The sequence below is a fragment of the Xiphophorus hellerii genome, chromosome 11 (genome assembly GCF_003331165.1).
Source record: "Xiphophorus hellerii strain 12219 chromosome 11, Xiphophorus_hellerii-4.1, whole genome shotgun sequence".
Taxonomy (NCBI): domain Eukaryota; kingdom Metazoa; phylum Chordata; class Actinopteri; order Cyprinodontiformes; family Poeciliidae; genus Xiphophorus; species Xiphophorus hellerii.
In genome coordinates this window covers 21,624,318-21,650,642 of record NC_045682.1, presented here as the reverse complement: position 1 = coordinate 21,650,642, position 26,325 = coordinate 21,624,318, and the positions used below count along the sequence as shown (strand labels likewise).

Sequence of the window (26,325 nt, the reverse complement as noted above, 5' to 3'; positions counted from 1 at the left end):
TGCTATTTGTTTTGCTTCATGTTTGCAAGGCCTCTGAAGAGCAGTTAAAGAAGGGAGCGCATGTTTCTGGAAGTGGCATTTCAGTTTAAGTAAAAAGAGTTTTATTTGTATCACTACAGTAGATAGTGCATTTATATATTTTTATTTCACAATATCTCTCCAAGTGTTGACATTACACTGTTCGCTGCCATGCAACAAATAAGATTAGAGACAACTCCACAATAATCCCTGTAGCTTTCACTCACCACAAAATGCATTTGCTTGATAAAATCATTTCTGTATTTGATTTAATTTAAACCAAATCACTGGTTTCCTTCTGTGTAATTTCTTTAAATAAAACATTATGAAGTTAGGAAACAAGAGCTGGAGAAACAGTCCATCCAGAGTATCACACTTCCTGCCTGAAAAAGACAAACACTCATCATTGGCTTGGATGGTTACATTGCTCAGGAACCACCAGTGTTGATCAGATGATAAACTGGGAGGATGTTGGAACACCAGTTTTTATATCAGCACGGACTAAGAGGGTGCAGACCAGGCCGAGCTCAACAAACGATACCTTCAATATCGACTGATAGTTAAAGTGTGTTGTAATCAAAAACAGTAAAGAGATTAAGTAGCAGCTTTTACGCATGGAGTATTAGCACAGCATGGGGTTGTTTTGCTGCTAGAGTTATGGGTGCGTTGCATAAATTAAATGGCAAACTAAAAAGAACTGGAAAGGTATTTAACTATACCTTTTAGAAACAGCTAGAAGGTTAAGACCTGAGAACAACTGAATGATCTAACAGGACAATAAACCTAAACAAACATAAAATTGGTTTTGGAATGTAGTAGGAAAAAAACATAACTTAATTTTCTGCATTTTAATTGGCTGAGGGACAGCTGAAGAAGGAGGGAAGTACAAGCTTACATTAATGAACTTCACTACAATAATGTCTAACAGTTAGAGCAAATAAATAAACAGATAAATAATAACATGAGATTAGTTGCTTGCTAAAGATTTATCAAAGCCATCAGACTGGATGGAAGTAAATTGGGAACATTACTTAATCTGTCCAGCAGAGAGCAGTGAAAACTAGATTTTTTTTTTAATACTGTGAGTAATCTCATTCAGAAGATATTTATTGTGAAGCTATATGTAGGTAGCTTAAATATTTATATGCATATAGCTATATATCCAGTTCACAAAATGTACTCTTCTGTATAAACAATTTTTTTAAATTTTGATTCAATGTTACAGTAATTATACATATCAGTTAATCATTTTGTATCACAAATCTGTCACATTTAGTCGATCACGAAATGCCAAATAGAAATGAGTCGTTTAAAGAAAACAATCCCTCCGTTCTGTGTGAAAACTTGGGGACTGTGGATGAGTGAGAGAAGAAACCTCCAGGTAAACGTAGATGGACTGAGCAAACTTTCATTAGGAAAGGTAAATAAATGACACAGCTTAAAGTTAAAGGCCCTGTTAACTCAAAATGATGCAAACATGTTAAGAGTAAACACGACAAAGCAGAAAAAATGATTCAGCCTGATTTATGTCAGAAACTCCAGACAAAGATGGAGGCCAGTTCCCTGGGTCTGTCTCCACCTAACATTCAGACCACATTTTGTGAGAATGAAGGTTGTGAGTTTAATCAGGCTGAAACTGTGATTCAGTTTATTGGTTATAAGAGACTTGAAAGAGCCTCTAAGTTCTTCACAGGCCGCCATTTTGAAACACGCAACAACCTATGACCTTATTGAACCTCTGACACATTTAAATAACAAGAGGGTAAAAGGGTAAAGTTATGCTATGTCATAGGTTCGATTCCAGCCACATGTCGATGTGCCTCTGGGCAAAGCACTTAAACCCAAATTGCCTACCGATCTTCGTATTGGTGTATAAATGTGTGAGCGTTTGTGATTGCGAGTGGGTGAATGTGACTCTAGTGTAAAGCGCTTTGAGTGGTCAAAATGACTGGAAAAGCGCTATATAAGTTCAGTACATTTACCATTTAGTAATGTTAGTGTCAATAGTTTGTGTTAATGGCTTATTTCACCCTAGCTAAGCAGTAGCATCCTACATAACTAGTTAGCACAAGCTACTGCTAACTACTATATTCAAAATTCACAGTTTGACCAAACAGTTAATCATAAACTCAATAGACAGGCAACATTTTAGCTAGCATGGTATTTATAATAACGATGTTTCGGCTTTACATTGGCTGCCCTGGCGTTATAAGCTCTTGTCATAACTCAGTGTGAACATTGGGTGGCAGTGAACAGCCATACTGCTGCTGCTCGAAGCTGTTCAGTAAAGCCAGGGCATCACAACAGCAGCAGCAGAGTTGACTGTCATGAAAGTTCAAATCTTCCACCTAAATCTTCCACTGGGGATTAATGAGCGGCTGATGAGGAAGGAATGGAATTTCTTCTCAAGGCTGTTGTTTTCTTTCTTTGTTTTCTGCCCTCTAGAAGACCGCTGTCACAAAAAACACAAAACCCCATTTTAGAGAGACGAGCAAGGGGTATGTCCTGTCCCCCTCCACTGGACAGCTCCTGCAATTAGTGTAATTAGAAGTGTCCCTCGGGTGCGGGTGTGTGTATCTGCGTGTGCGTGGGGGGCGCAGGATGGGCTCAGTGGTGTAGGTGAGGGGGAGGTGGGGGTCTTTCCTCAGGAAAACATATCACCTTCCACCACAATAGAGAGCATCAGGAAGCCACAGGCAGCCCCATTGCTCTCTTGAGTCACCCAGCACTTTCAGACACGCTCTTGCACTCATCAGTCTCTCTCACACACACTCAGCCTGGCAGCTCACAAGACCAGTACTCCCAAAGATGACACTGAACTGAAACTCCGCACAGGCAGTGTTCAGGTAAGTCCCAGATGCTTTTCTCCTGACTCCACCGACACAACTGACTTTTCAATTAAGGTGTTAATCATTTATAATGCTGTTTTAAGTCTTTCAGTTACATCATTTATATATTTTTAACACATCTCTAAATTGACATTCGTCATGTTTTTGTTTTTTTTTACAAAGACAAGAATAATGAAAATAGGTTAAAAAAACAACCCAAAAAACTAAAATCACTTCCCTGGTTTGTGTTTTGTGTCTCTGTTAATGCTGTTTTTTTACTCTTCATGGACGATTTCTCTCCATAAAGAATAATCCCAACAAATTTCGAATCCTACATCATACACCTATTTGATCTTTATTGTACTGCCTTAAAATGTCTTTCAACCTTACTTGAAAAACATTTTAAATGTTTCCAGATCTGGACCTGGAAACCAGTCTTCAGATGTGTATGTAAAATTATGCACACTGCATATGGGAGGTAGCTTGTTGGGCAGAATAAAATAAAAATTTAAAACCGATTTGATGATCGAAAATATATCAGTAGATTTACATTTGTTTTTGGTAAAAAGTTAATATTTTTGTATGTGTAATCCTTTAGCTACCATTTATTTTACAAAAAAATTATAAAACTAAAGTTATTTAGTCTGAATTATTCTTATGGGAGCTCCAGACTGAGTTAACAAAAAAATGTAAACAACAGCTCTGAGTTCATTCATAACAGCTCTGTGCATTTAGTACCATGTCTATGTCAGCCTGTTAGTATTAGAGCTATGAATGCTTTGTTTATTGCTAGTAAAGACAAAAACAAGAAACAATAGGATTCAGTATATGCGCATAGCAGCATGTTTGTTTAAGTGAAGGCTTGCAAACAATCAGATGACTCCTTTTGAAAAATAGCATTAATTATTAGAAAACATTAGATGCATTGAAACTGAACCCCATTTATAAGGAACAGTTGAAGGAATAATATTTGGTAGTAATAATTTGTATTTTATGTTTTGTATTTCTAAAGATTTGGGATGGTGTGCGCACGTGTGTGAGACCAAAGTCACAAACTTACAGAAAATATTGAATTATTTGTCCTCAACCTGTGACTGCAGTTGCATTGGTGGTCATGAGGAAGCACTGAGTCTAGTAGTTTATGATTAGCAATATTCCAATGGGTTGCTAAAGCTTTTCCCTTTGAGTTTGCATGTTTTCCCTGAGTCTTTGTGGATTTCCCGCCGCTGCTCTGGCTTCCTCATGCATTCCAAAGACATGCGTGTTTATAGGTGATCCTAAAATGGCAGAGGGTATGAGGAAGAGTGTGCATTGTTGTTTGTGTCCATGTTGGACCTGCACAATTCACACCCAGTCTGACTCTGGATAAGCAGCTAGTAAGCATAATGTAGGCACAGGAAATGTACTTTACTGAAAAAGTCTTTACATTTTTTTGCCTTTAAAAATCAAGCTCTCTTTGAGGATTACAGGATAACACATTATTGAGTTTTTGCAGAGAATGATTATTTTACTTTTTCACAAAAACATTCACATTTTATTAATCGTCCAAAAGAAAATGCAGTAACAGGCCCGTCACTTTGGGTAAGTCGCCTTCTAGAACCTTCTTGTTGGTTGTTCTCCAAAAGCTGCAGGTGGTCCAACGCAAATATTTTCAAAACGTTTGTCAGATAAGATGGCAATAATTTATAGCTGTGTTTCCTATTTTCTACATTGAGGGGCATTACATAAGCACTATAATAGAAAGTTTTCGATTTCAATTATATAAACTGTTGTCTTGCGAAAGAATGTCCAAAAGTATCAAAAATGTGTTTGGATTTTACATCATAGTCAAAATAATAATAGTTAAAAGAAACAAATGAACTGATTGAACTTTTTTTTTAACCTTCACCCTGGATGTAGTTGTCGTGCCCCTGAACAATGTGACTTTATCTAAAATGTTCTTGTTTTGCAGTTGTTTTTAAGGATCACCTGCAATCATGCCTATTCTAAAAAAGCTCCCAGGAAGATCCAAGAGCTGTCATGAGTTCCCTAGAGTAAACGGTGAACTGATCCTGCCTCGGCTGGACTTGGACCTGAGGGACCTGAATGATCTCAACGAGCTGAAAGAGCTAAAGGACCTGAAGGACCTGAACAAGAACCTCAACCCCTTTGAGGATGTGGAGTTGGACGAGGACGAGAAGAATGGGGGCGACACGGGCCTCTTCATGGGGGAAGTCAGGGGGAACCTCCAGCTGAGGTCCTGCCGGGATGGAGAAGAGGAAGAGAACGAAGTGAACGCAGAGAAGCATGGGGCAGGGAACCCCAAAGCGAAGCCGCTCCGGGGGACTCTGGAGCGGATCTGTGGAGTGTCACCCCTCAAAACCCTTGGAAAACTGGGGAAGGGTCTTCGCATATCAGGACGACATGTGTGGGGGAACAGCTTTCCCCACTACAACCATGGAGACTCAAATACACTCCCAGCAGAGAAGGAGAAGAAGAAAGGGCTGCGAAGAGGCTCGGAGGGGATTATGACCCTACTTCGGTGAGGAAGGGGTGCTGAGGAGAGTCGGATGGGGAACAAACTGCAAAAAAAAATATTGTTTGAGTTGTGATTGTGTGACTTTACAACAATATGGCTTACTTTATTGGTACACACATACGTTTGTCAGTCTGTTCAAAAAATGTTGGATAAGCTTGAAATAAGGGCAAGTACTTTAGTTTAAAATAAAAGTAATGGAAGAAATGAAAAATTGAGAAACCGTTCCAATAATGTCTCAGCATCATCTAGATGAAGCTTAGTTCAAAGGTGTGATGTAATGTTGTTGTGGTGGCTCTATGGTACCTCTTTTGTTTTCTTCTGACATGTTGTCTACTTGCTTGGCTCATTGAATTAGTCTATCCTCTGCAGCACCACACTTTAGCAGATGTGTGTAAATAAGTGCCATTCCAACCATAACAGCAAATACTGTTTTGCAATGCACTAAGCAGTCCTTAAGGAGGTTTTAATTCATGTTCTGGTGTCGCTGCTGTGGATGCTCTCCAGCTTCACAGGTCGCCGAAAGGAGGAGCGCAGGGAAAGCCTGCCCTGTGGGGACCTGTGCACAGAGTGCGAGGCAGAGGGATCCAGGCGACCCTCGTTTCTTAGGATCAGCTTGGGCAAGCTCAAGAGGGAATCCATGTCGGACAAGGCTTCCCAAGAGGCCGACGAGGAGGAGGTAGAGGAGGAACCGGTGATCAAAACCAGAGAGCCCCTGTCAGGTAAGAATCAAGGAAACAGCATCAGTTCAGAACTTCCCGTTCAAGGTTTATGTGTGCTTCCTGTGAGTCTAAGACAACGCTCTGATTAGGTTGAGAGGTCCCCAGATTCCCGAGTCTCTCATCAGTTGACTGTCAGATCAGGAAATGATTGCACTTCCTCCCACCACACTTTCTTGTAAAAGCTTAACCACAAGCTTAACCTGTGGAACTTATTCCACAGGGAACATTGCTTGAACAGAAGAATGTAGAGAATGAGCAGAGATAACCCAGTCTGTAGCTCAGACACTTGCACAGATACTCAATAATCATGAGTACAGAAAAGCATGTTCCTCGTTTTATCTGAATCCTTTTGAGTCTTGTCACTTAAACTTAGCTTTCTATTTGTTGCATTCCAACAGTTCTGGAGATTCTACAATTAGTCAACCACAGAGACCTTCTCTTGGCTGACACACACATTCTGGAGTTGGAACGAGAGTGTGAGCTCCTGTCTTTGCTGCCAGCCACAACTGCATCCAGCCCTACTTCTACCTTAGGTCCCAGCACCCCAACTATTAGCCATCTTTTGTCATCTTCATCATTTGACGAGGCTCTCAGCTCTAATGCAACGCTAGACTCTAGCAGGAGGAAGGCTAAGGATGTGGAGCTCTTGTACGAAGCATTGCAGAAGGAGATGTGGGACGTGGTGAGAGAGTCGCTCCGCCAGCCCAGTGCTGGCCCTAACCTTGGCCTAGTGGTGCTAGTGATCCAACAGGAGGAGCATGCCGATGCTGCCTGGGCTCTGAGAGAGGAGTCCAGGACAGAGCGAGTGAGTCCCAACATCCAACCCAGCCAGCGCCCTCGGCGGCTGAAGACCAAGTGGAGGCAGGCGGTGGCAGAAGCTGCGGACTGGAGCCTGCCTCACCAGGTGGACACTCAGGCAGGCCAGCTAGCCTCGTATCTGGAGCGTCTGAGGAGCCGGATGGTGGACGACCTGGACGCGGCCAGGAGAAACGCTGTGTCCATTTACCCAGAGGAATTTGCAGCCTTCCAGGTGTATGTGGAAAGTTACCATCAGGCCATCGCCAAACGTCTCCGGACCATCACCAGTGGGCCGCTGCAGATCACAGATGTCTACTCACTGTTAGACTGGTTTTACAACATCTACAACAGGTTGGTGACGACAGTATTTACAGGATGCATCAGTCTGATGAAGATATACCTAAGTTTCCGTGATGCATCTTTTTGTTAATGTCTGTTTTCCCATAGGGATGTCTTAGGAACCATTGGCACCAGTACAGCCATACACTACTCTACACTGGAGCCTATTCTTCCTCAACAGACAGTGGACAGGCTGGAGGAAGACTGCATCAGTATAGTCAGGGTAAGAGGAAGATTTTTTTTTTTTTTTTTATAGATATTCTTATGAAAAGCTGGATGGAAGATTTATTTTCATGGAACCTTTTTCTTTTCAGGATAAAGTGACAACAGAGCTGATCCAGGTTCTGGATGATGAGGAGAGGCGATGGGCCCAGACTCTACATATAGAGGAGTATCAGTCAAACCTGGCGCGCTCAGTAATCCAGGTACAGCGTAGCATCTTGGTATCTTTACTCAAACCTTCTTGAAAATTTCTGATTGAGAATGTAAATTCTAATCCTAATTTGTGACATTTCCAGAGGCTGAAGGTGGATTTGGATAGATCCACATCTGTGAGCCAGTTTTTAGGTGCAAGAGTTGCCCGCTGTTGTCTTATTGGGCTTGCTGACTTCCTCTACAAGTGAGTTCACATCAAACATGAAATTAGATTAGATCATTTATACAGGATGACAAGTTTTATCATGAGAATAAATATAATTTGGGAACCAGGATTAACAGTAAGAGCACTTTAAAGCTATAAACAAAGCACAAACAGAACAACACTTCTAATTTTAGTTCACACTCAACATTAATGGGTTTGTTTTCATGATTTTAAGGAAACTACATTTTTAGTCTGATGTTAGGAATAGAACTAAGGCATTTGCACCAATCAGGCATAACATAATGACCACTGTCAAGTGAATAACACTTTTTTATCTAATCATCATGGTGCCTCATCATGGTGGTTGGAATATACCAGGCAGCAAGTGAACATTGTGTCTTTGAAGATGAGGTGTTAGAAGCAGGAAAAACGAGCAAACGGTTCTTGTGGGTTGTTCATTGTCTGCAGTGGTCACTTTCTATAAGAAGTGGTCTAAGGAAGTAACAGTGGTAACAGGGTCGCAAGGACAGTTCTCAACTGAGATTCGATTACAGGATCATTTGGTTAACCAAAACTCCCAACATGTAGCCACGACACAGATGTAAAATATCTGCACATTACTATTGGGTTTATTATTTCATGGCGAGTCCCATTGTGTTCAGACAATTTCCACAATTTGTAAAATTGTTGACATATGTCTATTATAAGGTTCTTGGCTGATCGTTGCTGTTTATAGCTTCTCTAGTCGACATTCATTCAGAAATTTCTCACAAACCTTCCATGTTTCCAGCTTCCAGAGGAAGGTGGAGATGTTTCACGACACACAGGCAGAGTTTGGAGACAGAGGGGACGGATACGTGTCCAAGACCATAGCGCTGGTCAACTGCTGCCCTCCCCTGAGGTACAACCGTAGCCATAGTCATATGATTTACTTGACTGCTGATGGGAAGGTTTGCAGTAAATAACTTTAATGTGCTACTTGCTGCAGGAACTTTGTGGAGCGTTGCAGGCAGTGCGACCCACAGGGCAGCGAGGAGTCAGCCCAGAGAGCCAGCTCTTCCCTGGACAGAGTCGTCAACCTGTCAGTGCGGGTTCTGACGGGAAGACTGTTTGAGAACATCAGGGTCAGCAGGAAAATTTATTCTCATTACTAAACATTTTAATATTCCAGCAGGATGTTCAGTTTCAATAGCTAGCTTTGTTAATTTCATTATAAACCCTAAGAGATTACATTTTTTAAGATCACCAGTTCTAAGAAAATACTGTTTTATTTTACAAAATACTTTGTAAAAAAGTATTTTTACAATACTTTTTTAAAAAAAAGTATTGTAAGAAGAAAGTGCTTCCTTTTTCAGTTCTGGATATAGAAAATGAACTGATCTACAGTGGGTTTCATTTGAAAAAAAAATCTCACATGTAGAAACAGACACATCAGATTCCACACTGTCATTAATAAAGATCAAACCACAAGATCTTTATACAGGCCTGAAGTTGCAAGTGAAAATCTAAGTACCCGCTATGATTCAAATGGCCTGCAGAGTCACTTTTATCAACAATTACTAAATGTAATCATGTTCTGTATGATTTCTGAGTCTCTCACATTGCTATATTTCAATCATAGCTCTGTTATTATTTTTTTGTCATTTTGTTTTATGCGGTTCTCCTAAGGTCCCTCACTATTTCAATCAGAACGAAGTCTAGACTTTGACTATACCCTGGCAACACCTTAATTCTTTTCTTCTTCAGCTTTTCTGTTGTAGAGTTGTTGGTGTGTTTAGGATCAGGTTGTGTTGATGAGCCACTTTGGGCCAAGCTTTAGCTTCCAGACAGAAATCTGTCGGGAAGAATAAAATGCTCAGTGCCTTTTATTCTCTGAGCATATTTTAGTCTGATCTTGTTGTGAATGTAGCGAGAAGTCCACTTCTAGGAAGATTTGGAATTATATTAAATGTCTTCCACTGGTAAATAATGATTTCACAACAGTTAACACCAATCCAGGAAAGTGGGCCACAGAAGCTTGTAGTTTTTGATTTTTGCATGCTTGGTAGAAATCAGATCATTTTCACGTTGTCCTGCCACACGCAGCCCTAAAACTGGAAGAGGGCGTACTTTCTTTTTTTTCTTGACTGTACATGTATGAGGTAGCTATAAAAAGCATTCAGAGAGCTGTGGGTGTGTGTGTGTGTGTGTGTGTTGCAGAAATGTATCACGCTGCACTTTGTTAATGTGTTTCTGATCTGTTGTTTACAGCCTTTCTTCGACAAACTGATGAAGAGGAAATGGCTGAACAACACCGAAGCCTTTGAAGCCATTGAAGCCAGCACTAAACAGCACTTCAAAAAGTTCAAAAGGATGGATCCTCCTCCGTATCAGGTACAAAACCTTCACTGACCTTGTTGTGAGGTGGGAACAAATATTTTAAAGGCTTCTTTTTTAAAGAACTGGATGAATGGTGTATGTAGCAGATCATTGCTTACTTTTTCTAAACCGGCAGACACTGGTGGGTGAGGTGCATAGACGGATCCTGGTGGAGTACGTCCGGGCCATTATGCGAGGACGGATCATTTGCACCTCCTCCAAGATGAGAAAGAGGATGGCTTTTCGACTACAAGACGAGGCCAAGCAGTTGAAAGGCCTCTTTAGAGATCTGGTAAGTTTGATGTGCACGCACAAAACGACACGTGTTAGATTTGGAAGAAACGCTTTAGCACGGGAAAGCATCCATGACCAGCGTAAAGTTTACGTCTTTGGAGACGAGAAATGTTAAGGAATTCCAGGGGGGAGGATTCTTAAAAACAAAACAAGCTGGCGAGGGAGAAGGGTGACGGTGAGTGGAGATTGACCTCTGAACTTCCCGGGTCAGGAAAAAGTCAGACAGTGTTTACACAAGAAAAGAACATGTCTCAGTGATGGCAGCCCTGAAAAATGGCTGCCTTCACAAAGATGGAGATGGATGAACCAGGCTTACGTTAGCACATGTCAAAGGAGGGAAGAGAGAGTACAACAACTGGGCTTGACGCAGTGGCATTTGCCCCCGTTTTGGGTGCGAGTTCAAACAAGTGTCCGTCACCTCGGCTGACAACAGGAAGTTGCTGTGTTTGGAAGGAACTTCCTGTTCCTGTCAGCTGGCCAGCTTTGATGTGCCTCTGGCTTGGCCTTGATGGCCTTTCTGGGGACGGAGCCTCTGTGGAAACTGGGAACATTTGGGCAGGGGGGGAAGAGGATGACTTTTTAATGGCTGTCTAAAAGGGATGCTGTTATTTTTTACCGAATGCCGAAGTAAGGAATTAATCCCTCTTTTCCTGAGCGTTTGAGGGGAAAACAAAAACTCGGAAGACGGAGGTGGAGATCTGTTATTCACCAGTGAATTAAGTGTTTGACCTCTGGCCTTAGGAGGCGTTAATCTGTTTTTCCTCTGAAGTTGCTCTCTCTGGACTGCTTTCCATGCTTCCTCTGAAAAGGAAATGTTTAAGCTGAAGAAGCGTGGCGAAAACACTATTCAAATTTAGTCAAAAAAAAAAACAAGTTGATCGCTTTAATGAGTTTGTAAAGATGCACTTTTCTGTGCTCCAGGAGTCAAATGCATCCTGGTTGGACAGCATCATCTCCCACCTAGCTGACATCATCCTCCTGGAAGACACTCCCTCCATCCAGATGGAGGTGGCTGTCCTGGTGAAGGAGTTCCCCGATATAAGGTGAGGTCACAACCCGGGTTTGAACTCCCTTTATTATTTCGTGCTTTAAAAACACACTCTCACCATGGCTTTGCTGACACTAAAATTACAAAAGCAAAACAAAACATGTATGATTTTTTTTTTTTTGTTCTTCTTTGGATCAAAACAATGGGTCAAAACAAGGAAAAGGGCTGTGGAAACTTTTCTATATTAACACAAACTATTTTCGGAGATCAGCAAGGGCCTGGTTTAAAAATGGATGTGACAGAGAGGCCCCTGGGGGTTCGCGAGGAGAAGTTCCAGCTTGTTTGCACAGATTATGACTCAGGTGACCGTTGGCAACCTTTATCAGCATGTGACGTACAAGTCTCCGAGGAATAGACAGGAAGCTGCTGCCGAGTACTTCCTGTTCCTGCCACCCAGCAGGAGACAGACTGGTGCCACAATTAGAATTTAAAAAAGAAGGTGGTGTGGAAGAGGATAAGACATGGCACTTCAGACATAAACTCCTCATTCAGCCGTCACTTCCTTCTGGTAGTTTATTATAAACTACCACATAACAGAAATCTAATACATCAAAGAGGCCAGGCGTTCCTTAAGTATTGTGTGCTTCATCCTACTTGGACCACTGTCCATTCAGCTGGCATAATCCTGGTTGGATATTTTTGCAGTTCATTCAGACTGGTTGCTTCCCTGGCAGTGACCCAGCTGTTAAGCATAGTCTGCATGTTTTTTATTGGAGTAGTGTTCAAAGCCATTCCAAAAGCTTAATGTTTAGATTGGTTTTAGAATAAGTTCTGATGTGGGTTTGGGATTGTTGTCCTGCTGTAACACCAAGCTGTTGCTACATTTCAAATAACTGTTGATTTCAGTTGAAGATGACCTTAGAGGTAGTCATCTGTCTTCATCCACTCTTTGGGTTTATTATCTAGCTATGGTGGGTCTATTTCTCTAGTACTTAGTAGCTGCCACAGAATACCTGAACTTGCTGTGCTCACATTTTGACACCTACGAATATTGTTCTTGACCTTGTGGACAAAAAAACCCAATCATTGCCTTGTTTGATCGTCAGACTTTTCACTTACAACTATATGATTTGTATTTTTGTGGACGCAAGACATTTCCATCTAACTTGAAGGTGTTGATTTTGTAGCATGAGCTTCTTACTATGTCCATGGCATTGTAAAACCTGGGTCTCCCGGGTAAGGTCACTCCAGTTGACTTGATCCATGGTGGTTCCTGGGTTGCTCTAGGACAGGGGTGTCAAACTCCAGTCCTCAAGGGCCGCTGTCCTGCAGTTTTTAGATATGCCATAGGTACAAAACACTGGAATGAAAAGGCTTAATTACCTCCTTCTTGTGTAGAGGCCTGCTAATGGCCTAATTATTCTATTCAGGTGTGGTACAGCAGAGGCACATCTAAAAGTTGCAGGGGAGTGGCCCTCCAGGACTGGAGTATGACACCTGTGCCCTAGGACATCCTACTAAATTACATATCACCTGAGGGTGATAAGTAGGGCCAGATGGTTGAAATTACTAGTTGCACCAACTAGTCACCTTGTCGACTCTTTACTCTGAAATGACTTTTTGCGTAGCAAGTCGTCTAGTCGCAATCATGTGACAAGACTGAAGAATTAGGTGAGTTTGTCAGACAGTTTGAATTGTAAAAAAAAAAATTAAAAAATTTACCAAAGAGATATTGCATGACATCGTAGTTCGAGTGGGCGTATAGAAGCTGTAAACTGCGGCAGTCCTGATTTTGACTCCTATTTTTGATTCCCTTGTTGTAAGTCTTTCCCTGCCTTCTTTCTGCACCTTTCCTGTCAGATTACTGTCAAATGAATAGGAATAGTGCCAAAAAATTCTTTTAAAAAAAACACTACCGGAATAATGTGCGACATGATATCAGGCTCTTTTTCATCCAACTGATCAGCGTCACCTTCTTGACAGTGTTGTCAACTTGAAGTTTGACAACACTGGCGTTCCAACAGCAAAAAGTTTGTAAGCTTGCTTCCGAGCAGGAAAAGCATAATGATAACCTTCTGGAATGACTGAGCTCAATTTTGGAGAAAACTGACAGGTGACAGTGCTAAAAAGCACAGGAGGCACAACCATTGTTGGTTTACTGGAATGGACCATCCTTTTTCCATCCCAATACATTACAATACATTATCAAAGTCCAAAATAAACAGGACATTAACGGAAAGTTCCTGACCGTAACTGAACGAGTCCAAATCAAATGTGGCGTGGCGTTTCCTGGTGCTCCTTCCCAGAAACAGATGCTTTGAGTCAGGGTGTTTTGACTGTTACTCACACTTATGACAGACATTGACGACACCAAACAGTGATGGCTTCACACTAACGCCATCCCACCGGCTAACTTCCTCAATGCCTCTTTCCGCCTCACAGGAAGAAGCACGTCTCCACCCTGCTGAATGTGCGAGGGATGACACGACAGGCGGAGCGGCAGGAGATCCTTAACATTGTCAAAGACTTCGAATGCAGCAGCGCCCTCATCTCACGGGAGCGCGCTCTCTTTGCCGACATCCCCATCACGTCGGAGGTGCACTGCATCAGCCTGGGTCTCCTGCGCCTCGCCATGACCGTGTCCAACTGGTTCTCGGAGCACCGGCCGCGGCGCAGGCACAGGACGAGCGCCCGGCATGCCACACCTCAAGCAGCTGAGACAGCGGGAGACGCAAACAAGCTTCACAGAGAAGAGTAGGAGCTTGATGACATGTACATGAACCTTTGATACCAAACAGTGTTACCAGTCTCCTAAAAAAAACTTGACCTCAGGTACTGCTGGTATTGTACATGCTCGCTGACATATCTCCATCTTTACCTTAGAAAATCTGAAAGAGATTTTGAGGTTTGTGAAATCACAGTGTTTTTTGTTCTTGGTGTTGATCTTTACATATAGAGAAGAAGACAAAGAAAAACAATCTGTGTTGTACTTTGTTGCTTTTTATTCCTCTGTAACTCTGCAAAATTCATTAGACTATATATACAGTATAAAGTACATATTGCAGTGTATTAACCTTGTCATATTCATTTATCTACAAATCAGCATCATCTGCTTTATAATAGGACCTAAATTCACTCTGCATAATGCAGCTGAACTGTTTTTCTGTGACTTAAAGTACTAAGATTCCTGGACAGATGGGCTGGCCCCCACAGAGCCCTGATCTCTGCATCACAGAGACACTCTGAGCTTTCTCAAGATGAAGCTTGCAAGTATAGTGGTAGGTGTGTGTAAGTGGACCAAGAAGACTGTGCTGTTTCAAAGGCAAGGTTGTTGTTTTTTTTTTACCCCCCTTTATGGCACTTTTCTGGAAGGTAATAGAACTAAAAATGGTTTTTGCTTTAATTTGGAGAGAGTGCTCTCTTTAACTTGGAGGATTGATTTTGTTGTTGTAAAGCAAGATGGTGTGAAAATGTATTGAACTCTGACTGTGAATGAAATGGATTAATTGCCGGAAACATAATAAAAGCCCATTGACTGGGCAGAATAAACACGTCTGGGTTGTTTTTGGTTCAGATGCTCTGACCTGCGTCACAGTTGATAAACGGTACCATCGGAAAGTATTCACACTCCTCCACTTTTTCCACAATTTGCCAGACTTATTCAGATCTCGACTTAAGGATAGTTTTTAATAATTTACACAAAACAACTCATAATGACATGAATAAAACCAGTTTTCATGGATTTTTAAAATTTTAGAAAATGCAAGCATTTACAAATAATGGGTACAGTGGGGCTAAAATCTGTGAATACTTGAAATCCCTTCTAAAAATGCCTATTTTTAAAATGAAAACACTGAAATACGTTAATAATGCCTTGGTAAACACAGTGGAAACTGTCTCGACACTTCCACAGAAGCTAACATCAAGTCTCTGTTATCTCTGCTCTTGTGGATACAGCCAATCAGCACCAAGGTAAAAACAATGGTGGTCCTGGATTGATTGCTTTGAAAATGCCAAGAGCATGTCACTTTCATTTGAATGTTTTAGACATGGTCAATGAAAGAATCTGTGATTAGGCAGATTTTCTATGGATAATTATAGAGATATGACCCACAGAAATTTAGGACAATTTGCAAACGCTGACTCACAAAACAGCAGGGGTCCACTGTACAAACATAGATATACCAATTGTTTAAGGTTTTATTGAGATAGCTTTGACCCTGTTTAGAGTCTCAAATCTTGGGTCTCTCTATAGGCTTTGTACACCTGCATCTTGGTTCTTTCTTGAAGAGTCCCTCTCTCCCCTTCATGCAGCCATGTCAATCGGTTCCTACTGTATAGAAGCATCTCCTGACACGAGGCTGCCATTACAATGCTTGACAATATGGACAGTGTCAACCAAGTAAAGAGTCGTGGCCAATTTTCTCAAGATATGCCACTCAGATTTTAAGCCATCACATAAGAAAATTTTGTTTCTCTTGGTTTGACCAGCAAAATTTCAAACCCAACACATTTTCCCTTTAAGCTACTCTATCATAAAGGCTGGATTGTGGGAGTGATTTAACTATGGTTGTCTTTTTGAAAGGTTCTTCTGTTTCCAGAAGACAAAAGTGCAGCTGTCCCTCAATAACTGCTGGGTTCTTGTTCGCCAAGGCTCTTGAACTGGGATTGATCACTTTGGTTGAACAAGATGATAAAGGCAGGGTCAACATTCATCCATCTCTTTCAGTCCATCTCGGAATGTTTGTTGGATGCTGGCAAATGTATTTATAATTGGTAACTTTCCATAGCATTGTTATTTGCCATAGTCTGGTGATGGAGGTGGCGGTCACACAGTCACACAGTGCATGCTAGGTTAATTAGTCACACAAAATTGTCGCTAGGATTCATACGTAGCTACTTTTGTTTGTCTCCACACTGCACTTTGATGACTGGTCAGTCCAGGATGTAACCGCTCCCCCTGCCCCCAATTCTGGGATTTTTATAAGTTTAAGAAATGTTTAAAAATTAGTTTTCAGTTTGTGATTATGGACTGTTTGGGTCCATAATATTTATTTTATTTTTTCAAGAAAATCAATTAAATGGATTTTGGAATAAGAATACAAAGCAGCAAAAACGTGTAAAGAAAAAAAAGAAATGCAAAGGAGTGTGAATACTGTCTAATGGAACTCTATGTATTCTGTTTTCCTGAACAATAAAGAGATATGTTATCCTTCAATTACTGCTTCAATCTTTATTTGAGAGTTTGCAGTCTGGGACCCCTCATATGTGAAACAATACATATCAAGAGGCACTTTGACAGAAAGATAAATGCCGGACGGACTGACGCACAATCTGTGCAGTGCCTATATATACACACACATACTTTATGTCTTTGTTGTTTATCTTAAGGGCCTGACTTTTTTTTTCAGTAAACAGATCCTAAATTAAGGGGCTCTGCCACAACAAAAGGGGTCATAGACCCCGAGGCCAACAACGGGATAGTTTTTGATAAACAAAGATTTCCTGTTGTCCACTGAGGTGCCAGCGGATGCTTTTATTGGAGCCAAGTTTACATTTGGCACCAGGAGGAAACTTCCCCTCTGGTTCAGCCGGGGAGCTTTTTCATGTCTGCGCTGCTAGTGGCCTGTTCAGAACAAATCTGGCCTGCCTCACTAGGGCTCATTCTGCACACTGACCTCTCCAAGTCAGCACTTCGAATCTGAATTCAAATGACAAACTGGAAGGTAAAGGGGCCAAACACAAAGATTCATCCTCTTTGAAATCCTTCAACAGTTTTCATATCATGACCACAAAGTTGATTATTTTTTATTGGGTTTCTATGTGATAATCCAACTTTTAGTGAAAGAACAAAAAGGTCAAAATCTGAAGAGTTTCATGCATACATTATGTATTGACCACCATTCCCCTTGATACACCTTAAAAAATCTAAGAGTCCACCTGTATGTAACTTAATCTAAGTTAAGTCTGTTATCTGAAGGCCTAAGAGGTCTGTTAGAGAATGTTAGTGAACAGACAACATAATAAAGACACTGCATTGCACATATTAATAAAAGATGATGTAGCCAACCCTACCTTCCATTGGTCAGCCTTTGGATTGATCCTACAGACTGAGAGTTACTGAAACACATTGTAGGGTGACATAGGGTGGTTGTAAAGAGTTGAAAACTTGTGTGGCAGGACCAGATAGGTTAGGGTTATACAATGTTTGGATAACAATACCCCAGTCCCACCTTGGTTTCGTCTGTCTAAGGTAGAATAATCATGGTCTAACACATCCACTGGTTCTGACATCAGTCCACAATGACATTTGTGCAACCCATACAGTATATCAGGCAACTGCATGATAAAATCACCACAGCCGAATCAATTCCCATCAACTGGTGGCAATGCTGTCTTCAGTGTTTACAAGGCATCCTCTGTGTCTAGTCCCCTAGACAGAGAGGGGACTAAACTACAAAAACTATTTATGTTTAAGCATTGAAAATATGGCTTAAGAAGTAGTAGGTGAAAAGACATCTTGACAAAGTTGTTTATAGTTGTCTGGATATGGTTAAAAACTGATTAGGTTTGATCAAACGGATCAGAAAAATCTGTCTTTCAATGCTTTTGTATAACTGCCTGGGGGCTTAAAGAGTCAAACCTACTTTTGTAGGCCAAACTGAAACAAGTAATAGCCCACCTGCCACACCCTTCAGAATATCTTCATTAACCCTTACAGTAGATAGATGTCAACAGCTTAGAAGTGTAAGTGTAACCAGTATTTAACTGGTCGCTCTGAAAACCGTCTATAATGCTGTTGCGCCACTTGTGATGTGACCTCTTATGTCATTTGTTGGTTGCTGTAGAAGGAACAGTTCCTAGCAAACGGAACCATTTCGTATAGATCTCAGTTTTACATGAGTGATACATTACATGAGAAGTAATCCATTCTTGCTCACTATGCTTGTTTAACAGCACTGTCGTCATACAGCAGGAATGTGTCTGGTGACTACAAGCTGTGTGGGCTCTATTCATGTGGAATTAGAATGTTCTCTATGTTTATGTTGCTGTTTTGTTGCAGTTACCTCTCAATTTCAATCTGTGCCCAATGAAGCCTGTTTCTGCTGGTAAACTTTCTCCCTACTGTCACCTCATCCTTGGAATAAACTGAATAGAATTTGATGAATTTCTATTGATTTGTTTGTACTTCAAAGTACCTTGAAGATTATTGTTGATATGAATTTGCATGATGTAAATAAAACTGAACTGGTTCCATCAGGTTCCATAGCAGCCAGGTAGAGGAAGGTGCACCACCGTCTAGATAACAATGGGTTTCATTTGACATATCAAGTCTTGTCCCTTAGGCTTTTTCCTGTAATCACCAGCAGATCTTACATCTCGCTGACCTCTGACTGCTCTCTGCACTTGTTTTTATTTTGATGTGTTCCAAGAATTTGTGGACTAGAACAGGAAGCACATTAAGTAAAGTTGGCATAGGTTAAATGTTAAGTTTGGCAGGCTGGTTTTTCAGTCAGAACTATATCTAAAGGCATTATCAAACATCCTTTCTTATAGCAGGCAGTTGGCGGATGCTATATGGCAGTTTTCCAAATGTCCCAAGCGGGGATTTACCATCCCTGACTGAGAAGGACAGATTAGCCAAACTCTTGGAGGTTTCCCTCGATCAAACCGCTGAAGGTGAAACGGTGCACGATATCACAATGCAATCCCTGGGAAGCACTCCCCTGCTTCCTCTCATTAACACTGCTCTGCAATGGAAAATCCATCAGGCTGTATTCAGTGTTTGTTTTCGGAAGCAAGCCGTGCCCTGCTTTGTTCACACTGTCATGCACTTTTAATGCTTCCACTCTTTTCTGTTTGTTTTTCATACAGCTTTTAGTGCATTATTAAGTACTCAAAAGGTTGCGCAGTTCTAAGCAAGAGGGCTTGTTTAGTCTAGACTGGGGATCAAAACTACTTTGACTTATGTAGCTTCTACAGATCACTTGCTTATCCAGTTTGTAGAAAATGTACAGTACTAAAGTGCTGTACAGTGTGATGGACAACCATTAGCTGGTCATTACTGTTCTGTTAGCTTGTATGTGGAAGTCCCACAGGATCTTAGTTTGGTTGTTTTCCACCGACTTGGGAAGTGATTTTCACTTTGACCTAGGGGGCTCCACTTCGTACTTCCACTTAATTTCTGTGCAGTTCTGTATACCAGCTACTTGGTCATGGCTTTCTGTGTATTTCTTTCCTTCTAGTCTGGATCCTCTTTTCCTGCACCTGGGATCTTGCCAGGTGTGCTAGATCTGCTGTCCTGTCATGATCAGTGCTTCTGGGATGTTTTTCAGGTATGCTCTTTCAGTTCTTTGGTAGGATTTGGTCATATCCTACCAAAATTGATAAGTTATGGTACATCCCCTTTGATGTACAAAACGAAGGGGATGTACCCAGCCCCTTTGTTTGGCACATCAAACGAAGGGGTTTTTATTCCCAGGTTGATTCCTCCATCTCCTTTTCTTCCAGTTTCCATCATCTGAGACATTCTCTGTGTAGGTGAGTTTGCTCTAGGGTTGAAGGATTGTAAGTCACTGTTCGTGTTTATCACTGCTCTCAACCTGGAGTGTCGGCCAGAACACAACTTAGGCCAAGATTCAGCTCAGGACCAGATGTAAGGATGAGGTGCAGCAGATGGAATAATGAAGACACGAGGCAGGATCCTTTAACTGTTCTGTATTCCAAACTGTGTTACAGATCTTGACCCAATTGAACATGGATTGAACATGGATGGGCATAAATGTGTGTTTCGGTGTGTCTGGGTGAGGGTGTGTGTGGTTTCCTAGAATAAACAAAAATACAGAAAATAAGTTCAAAGTGTCCTATCATTACACATTACACCAAGTTATTATACCTTAGATGACCAAAGAAGGAAATATATAAAACCTAAATAATCTATACCTAAAATTCATTCCAGATAAACAATATTACCATTTCTTTCAAATGTTGTCCACAAATCTGTCTAAAAATGTTTGATAGTGAGCACTTCTGCTTTGCTGAGATAATCCATCCCACCTCACAGGTGTGCCACATCAAGATGCTGATCTGACATCATGATTAGTGCACAGGTGTACCTTATACTGCCCACAATAAAAGGCCACTCTGAAGAACAGATAACGTAAAGCACTGAGGTGATGTACAAGAAAAAACTGAAAATAACCACAAGTAACAACTAAAATGATGAAAGCAAACTAAAGTCCAGCAGGCATTAACAATACCAGCTTCTAACATCTACTGACGGAAATTTTTTTGCAAGATCAAGTAATCTCTCTCTGAATTGGGAGAACCTGCAAACAGCAAACAGCAGAATACGAATTAAAAAAACTACAAGTTCCACTGGCAGATTTTTTGTGTATTTTTCATATATATTAAGAAAATATTGAATTAAAACAAGTTCCTATATCTTGTTGAAATACCATTTTAAGTTAGTTTTGCCTTATTTCAAGTGTATATGGATATTTACACTAGAAGCTCAGCAAAAATACTTGGTAAGATTTTGTGTTTTTGCGGTGCTGTTGTAGCCCTAGAATGAATAAGTGCACTTAAGAAAATAGATTAAGCTTGAATATCTGCCTCTTGCAAATGTCTAAATATTAAACATACAAATGGAACTGCAAAAAAACAATTAAACAAAACTTGCAAACGAAAATATCACAATCTGGCAGCAAATCAATCCTGATATCGGAAGCAGAGAATCACATTGCATGTGAAACTTCCTCGTGGAAAGGCCAAAGCGCCGTCTTGTTAGCTAACAATAATTGCGTAACAATCCGAAAACAACCAGCTCTGACATGACCCATCAGGGAAAGCTTCCACAAGGAGAACCTCCTGTCCTCTCCCTGCGCTCAGAATGTGCTGTCTATCAGGATGGCTGCCCACTTGAACCAAAACAATAGTGCACTTCGTCACTCCTGATGGGATATCCTGATTTATGTTATCTGAGCATATCCATCAAGTGGATCTTTATTTAGCAGCGTGGAGCAGCAGGGCCCTGCCTCCCGTGTGCCCGCTACGCTCCGGACACGTCAACATGTTTGTTTCGTTATCAGCAGTCACATTAAATGATCGTTTCTCAGGACCCTGGCCTCAGGCAGGCAGACTGGAGGAAGCTCAACTTTGTTAAAAGCCAACACTTTATCTTAAGTAAACTTTCTCCAAATCAGAAGGCCTTTGTATTAAAACACATCAGTGAAACTCTGGCATGCATCAGATCTTTTTTTTTTTTTTTTTTACCATATATGTCCCTCCATGAGAGTTGATTTATTTGATTTGTATTTGGGTGGAGGGACCTAAATATTTTTCTCAAGTTTTATCTGGCCTAATGCCATGTATGCTATAAACATCCCAACCTGTGGAGTTATTTGTTTTCCTTTGTTTAAACTATTTTGACGTCTCTATAATAGTGAGAAAAAAACAGGAGGAGGCTTTTTTGGTTCTGACTGTCTGTATTTATGTGAGCACATCCCTTGGCCTCGCAGACCTGGCCTCGTGGCAGCAAGACAGCAGACCGTCAACGCCCATGAGCTGTGATACAGCAGGACGGCGGAGAACAGGAGACCTCTGACCTTCAGGTGTGATCAGCAAAACAGAAGCAATGCAATACCCTGATAAACAACCTGAACCCATGTTGGCGAAACCTTTAGCTTGGCTCTGTCGATCATGTCTGTCGGTCCAGCTCATTCAAATCGATTCAATTCAGAAATACTTTATCTCAAAGGGAAACTGAATGACATAAATCTTATTGTCTATCTCAAAGAGTCGTTGTGGATGGTCATGCTGTGTGACATTTTGATGATGACATGCTAATGAGATGCTGACACCTCAGTGTCCGGGGAGCAGAGACAATATTCCTGGATGGCACTATATGTTATTAGCAACCTGCTTTGCTTTTGTTGCTCCTGTTTAAAGGGGCAGTGTTGTGTATTATGCGTTTTCCAGGTACATATTGCCATTTTATAGCACAATCAAATAACTATGCTATCTTCAGTTGCTATAAAAATGCTACATAATATCAAATTTGACTTCACAATTCCACACCTTCAAATTGCATTGAGAAGTAGCCCCTATAATGAGCTCACCAGATGTGCGGTTCCACCAGGTGTTTGCAAATGGATGCTGGCTAGTCTGAAGGAGCTGAGTGGGGGAGGGCTGCTCTGTGAGGCGGAAGCTCAAAAGCTTGGAAACTGCAGGTCAGAGGAGGAGCTGTGCCATGAAGGCGGCGCTCGGTCCACCCAGGCGCTTTGCACAGCTCAATGGTTGCCACGGGAGATTAAAGGATTTCTCAAACATATATGGGAGAATCAAGGCAACGCTCCAGATATGTTTTGATGAGGGGATATAAACCTCATAAAAGTTGATTTTACATAATACTGCCCCTTTAAAATCTCATTTTGCCTGTAAGGTTAGCAAGCTAGGCAGAGGGATGTTGGAGTCAGGAATATGATCCTTGCTCTTTAGGATTCTACCTTCTTGCTCTGGTTTTTGGTCCTGCTCTGCGTCCAAGGCACTTCCTTTTCAACTCCTTTGAAGTGGATGTAGGACCATAGCTCAGGTATGACCTTGAAACTAGAGACGTTTGGCCTGATTTAATTTCATGCAGTGAGTGAAAAAAGGCATGTCTTTTTAAATTTGGTGTACGCAAACATCTGGTTTCACCTGTACATTCATATCTGCAACCAAAAAAAAGCAGTTCATTAAGGGTTCTTCTAACAGGACACATGTAGTAACACTCCACACACTATATGTGTGGGGTCTGTGTGTGGACTCACACTGAAAATATCCTCACAATCTGGTAGATTTAGAAAATGTTTGCTAGACAGAGTCCGTAACCATTACCAAGTGAAAATGTGGGATGCTGATTGTTATCTAAAAAATCCTGAATACTGAAATTCAATCAAAATGTGCTTCAACAAATGTTATGCACAATTATGCGACCAGAGTACTGCAGCTTTTTATTGTTATTATTAATTATACAGAATACAAGTTACCTCAAAGGGTGAAAACATTTTTAAATTTTTTTTTTCTGTAAAGTTTTTTTTACATCTAGTGTTTTAAGAGGGTTGTGTGGACCATATTACTTTTTAATCCATTTTTTCCATGACAGCGACCTCTCATGTTTACTCATCATGCAACCGTTTTATATCAAGAGCACAATTTCTGTGCAAAAAACAAAAGACAACAACAACCAAAAAAACCACATCCCTGGCATTCTCTGCTTTAGAGAGTGAAAGAGTGTTTTGTCTCTTGTTGGGGCAGCAGCTCCTTCTAAAACCTGCACAAACATGAGTTTAAAAATAGATAAGAGGCAGGAGAAAGAGGAGAGAGTGGGGATGACAGTCGGAGACCAGACTGTCAGATCTTTTATTACAGAAAAAGAAGTCTGCTCAAACGGACATCCTTAAAGGCTGTATATTTGTGAGGGAAGTCCATGACCTGTCTGAGAGGCCTCACCTTCATTCTCTGGGAGGAACGGCTGTTGTTGTAAGACCCCAAAAACAAACATGCTTGTTCAAGCTTCTTTTAAAAAATACGACGGCATATTAGGACCATTGTAGATAGAAAAAAAAAGGAGGAGAGCAAATTTCTTCCATAAAACTCGAAAGTTTTTGAGATTGATCTCAAAAATTTTCTGGGAAAAAAAAAAAAAAAAGGACAATTCTGAGTTTGGAAAGTTGAAAATGTGCTAGAAGAAACAGTAATTTTGATGTTATTCTCAGAAATTCTCTAGAAGAAACAAGGAAATTTCAAAAGTTGAAAATTTCAGAGGTTTTTGGTGGAAATTCACTCTTTTTTTCTGTCTACAATAGTAAAAATAATAATAATAATAATAATAATCTGATGTCTGCAATCCTCGGCTGGTCAGATTAAGCAATGAAACGAGAATCTGTGCAACATTCTATTTTTTCTTTGCTCTAAAATTTAGGAAACATTTGAATTTCAAAATGTCTAAAAATGCTTCAGTGAAGTTCACACATTTCTGTCCATTATAGTTTCTCTTCGTGAACAATATAAAACGAGAAACTCTAACCGAGAGCCGCTTTCTGAAGAAGCCTCCCCCGGCTTTGTTTTGTCGCAGTCCTCTCTGTACCTGCCAGCAAGTTGTCTGTTCCTGCCGCTAACAACAAATTTATTGGCTCGGGCCATTTGCAAGAACGGAAACTACTTTGCATTGCAAGAAATAAGTCTGGAACAAAACAATGGTTCTTCTTATGAAATATGGCAGCAGGGTCTCACCTTTGGCTCGCTGTGCCTGCTCCCCCCGCTTATTTACGTAAGCACGACGCGTCCTGTACCCCATCAGGAAGAGGTGTTTCAGGAAAACCAATTCTGAGGTGAGATACAGAGTAAACTCTCAGCACTGACTGGACCCCAAAAGGCACTTTGTGTGATTTCAAAACGGAGGTGAAGGAAAGGGTAAACACGAGTGTGACCCTGCGCACCGGACTCCACAGGGAGCCTGGAATCTACTTCGTGGAATTTGATTGCAGGCTGGCTTGTTTCCACATTGCTGGCAGGTTATGCTGACCAGCTACATAATCTGTTCATTGTATTTATTTCCAGCATTACCGAATATCATCCAGCTGCCTTTGGTCCATATTAAACTCTAACCTGCAAAAGGCAAACAGAACAACAGGGTGCACTTACACTCTACAAATAGTGGGAGACAAAACAAGTCTGGTTATCTTGCAAGCCCAGTTTTGGGACGATGTAGCACAACACTGCTGGGATAAAGGTTCACCCGAGAGAACTGGGTTGGATTCTCACCCAAATTCTGAGTTGAAGTGACAACAGTGATTTATTGCCTATTTGTTGGGAGGTATTCTCTGATTCTCTCATTCGCTAATGTTTTTTGTGGGACGAGACTCCAAATTATTCAGTGTTGAAATTTGTACAAGACCCAATATTGTACTGAGAGTTCCATAGTGCTTCTCAGAACCAATTAGTGGTATCATTTTGAACCTTTCGCTGGTCTAAATTGTTATATTGAGCTCCAAAAGCATTTCATTCTAAGTAAATACTTACACATCACCGTGAAACAGATTGAGCTGTTGTACTTGGACTATTGCAGTCGTATGCATGTATTCACATTTATGAGCTGCTGGTCTGGGACGGAGAATAAAAATCTTTAATGTGTGAGTGTTTCTTGGTTGAATCAAGATGGAATATCATCAATCATAATGTGACAGCTAGCAAAACTCTTAAAAGTTTTCAGTTTTCTTCTTCTGTGGTATTCTTGTCATGAATGCTTCATAGTTTGGAAGCAGAACAACAATCACTCACTCCCCGTATCTGTACGCCGTCTTTTTGTTCTCCTGGAAAACAACCCATAACATCCACACACCAAACCAGCTCCTACATAAGTAGATGGGGTTTTTTTAAATTATTTTTGCAGAACTATTTGACCACATCTATCTTTCTCAGACTACCAGATATTAAAAATATATATATTTTAAATATGCTTACTTCTACAAACCATGTGATGGATCTTAGGATCCCCAATGTGAATTATTTTGTCTCTCATACCAATCTAAGTTATTTTTGAACAGTACTTGTTGAGTTGATGTGCAATAGCATGTATGTGCAGTTGAATAACAATAGTTCATCTGTATCGGAAGTTCTGTATTAGTTATTGACTCAGTGCAAACTCTGGGTTTCCTTAGATGGAAACTTTTTAAACTACCTTGAACAATTAATGGAGCATTCTGTACTGTTTGATAACGAGGATCAGTTGGAAAGTAAGTATGATGGAATTGAAATTATTTTTTTGTAAAGTGTCTTGAGATGACTTTTGTTGTGAATTGGCATTATATAAATAAACTGAATTGAATTGATTGTGAAGTTTA

The 26,325-nt window shown here is 40.8% G+C and overlaps 1 protein-coding gene across 1 annotated transcript; it reads left to right on the top strand.

The window, feature by feature from the left end:
* Nucleotides 1-2,688: 2,688 nt before the first annotated feature.
* On the top strand, nt 2,689-14,993 carry exoc3l2a (exocyst complex component 3-like 2a). Its single transcript, XM_032577281.1, has 13 exons — nt 2,689-2,864; nt 4,798-5,367; nt 5,869-6,083; nt 6,482-7,232; nt 7,329-7,443; nt 7,535-7,645; nt 7,739-7,839; nt 8,591-8,701; nt 8,789-8,924; nt 10,051-10,173; nt 10,295-10,450; nt 11,374-11,495; nt 13,883-14,993. The coding sequence occupies exons 2-13, from the start codon at nt 4,823-4,825 to the stop codon at nt 14,196-14,198; spliced, it is 2,802 nt and encodes a 933-aa protein (XP_032433172.1). The 5' UTR covers nt 2,689-2,864; nt 4,798-4,822; the 3' UTR covers nt 14,199-14,993.
* The last annotated feature ends 11,332 nt before the right edge of the window (nt 14,994-26,325 follow it).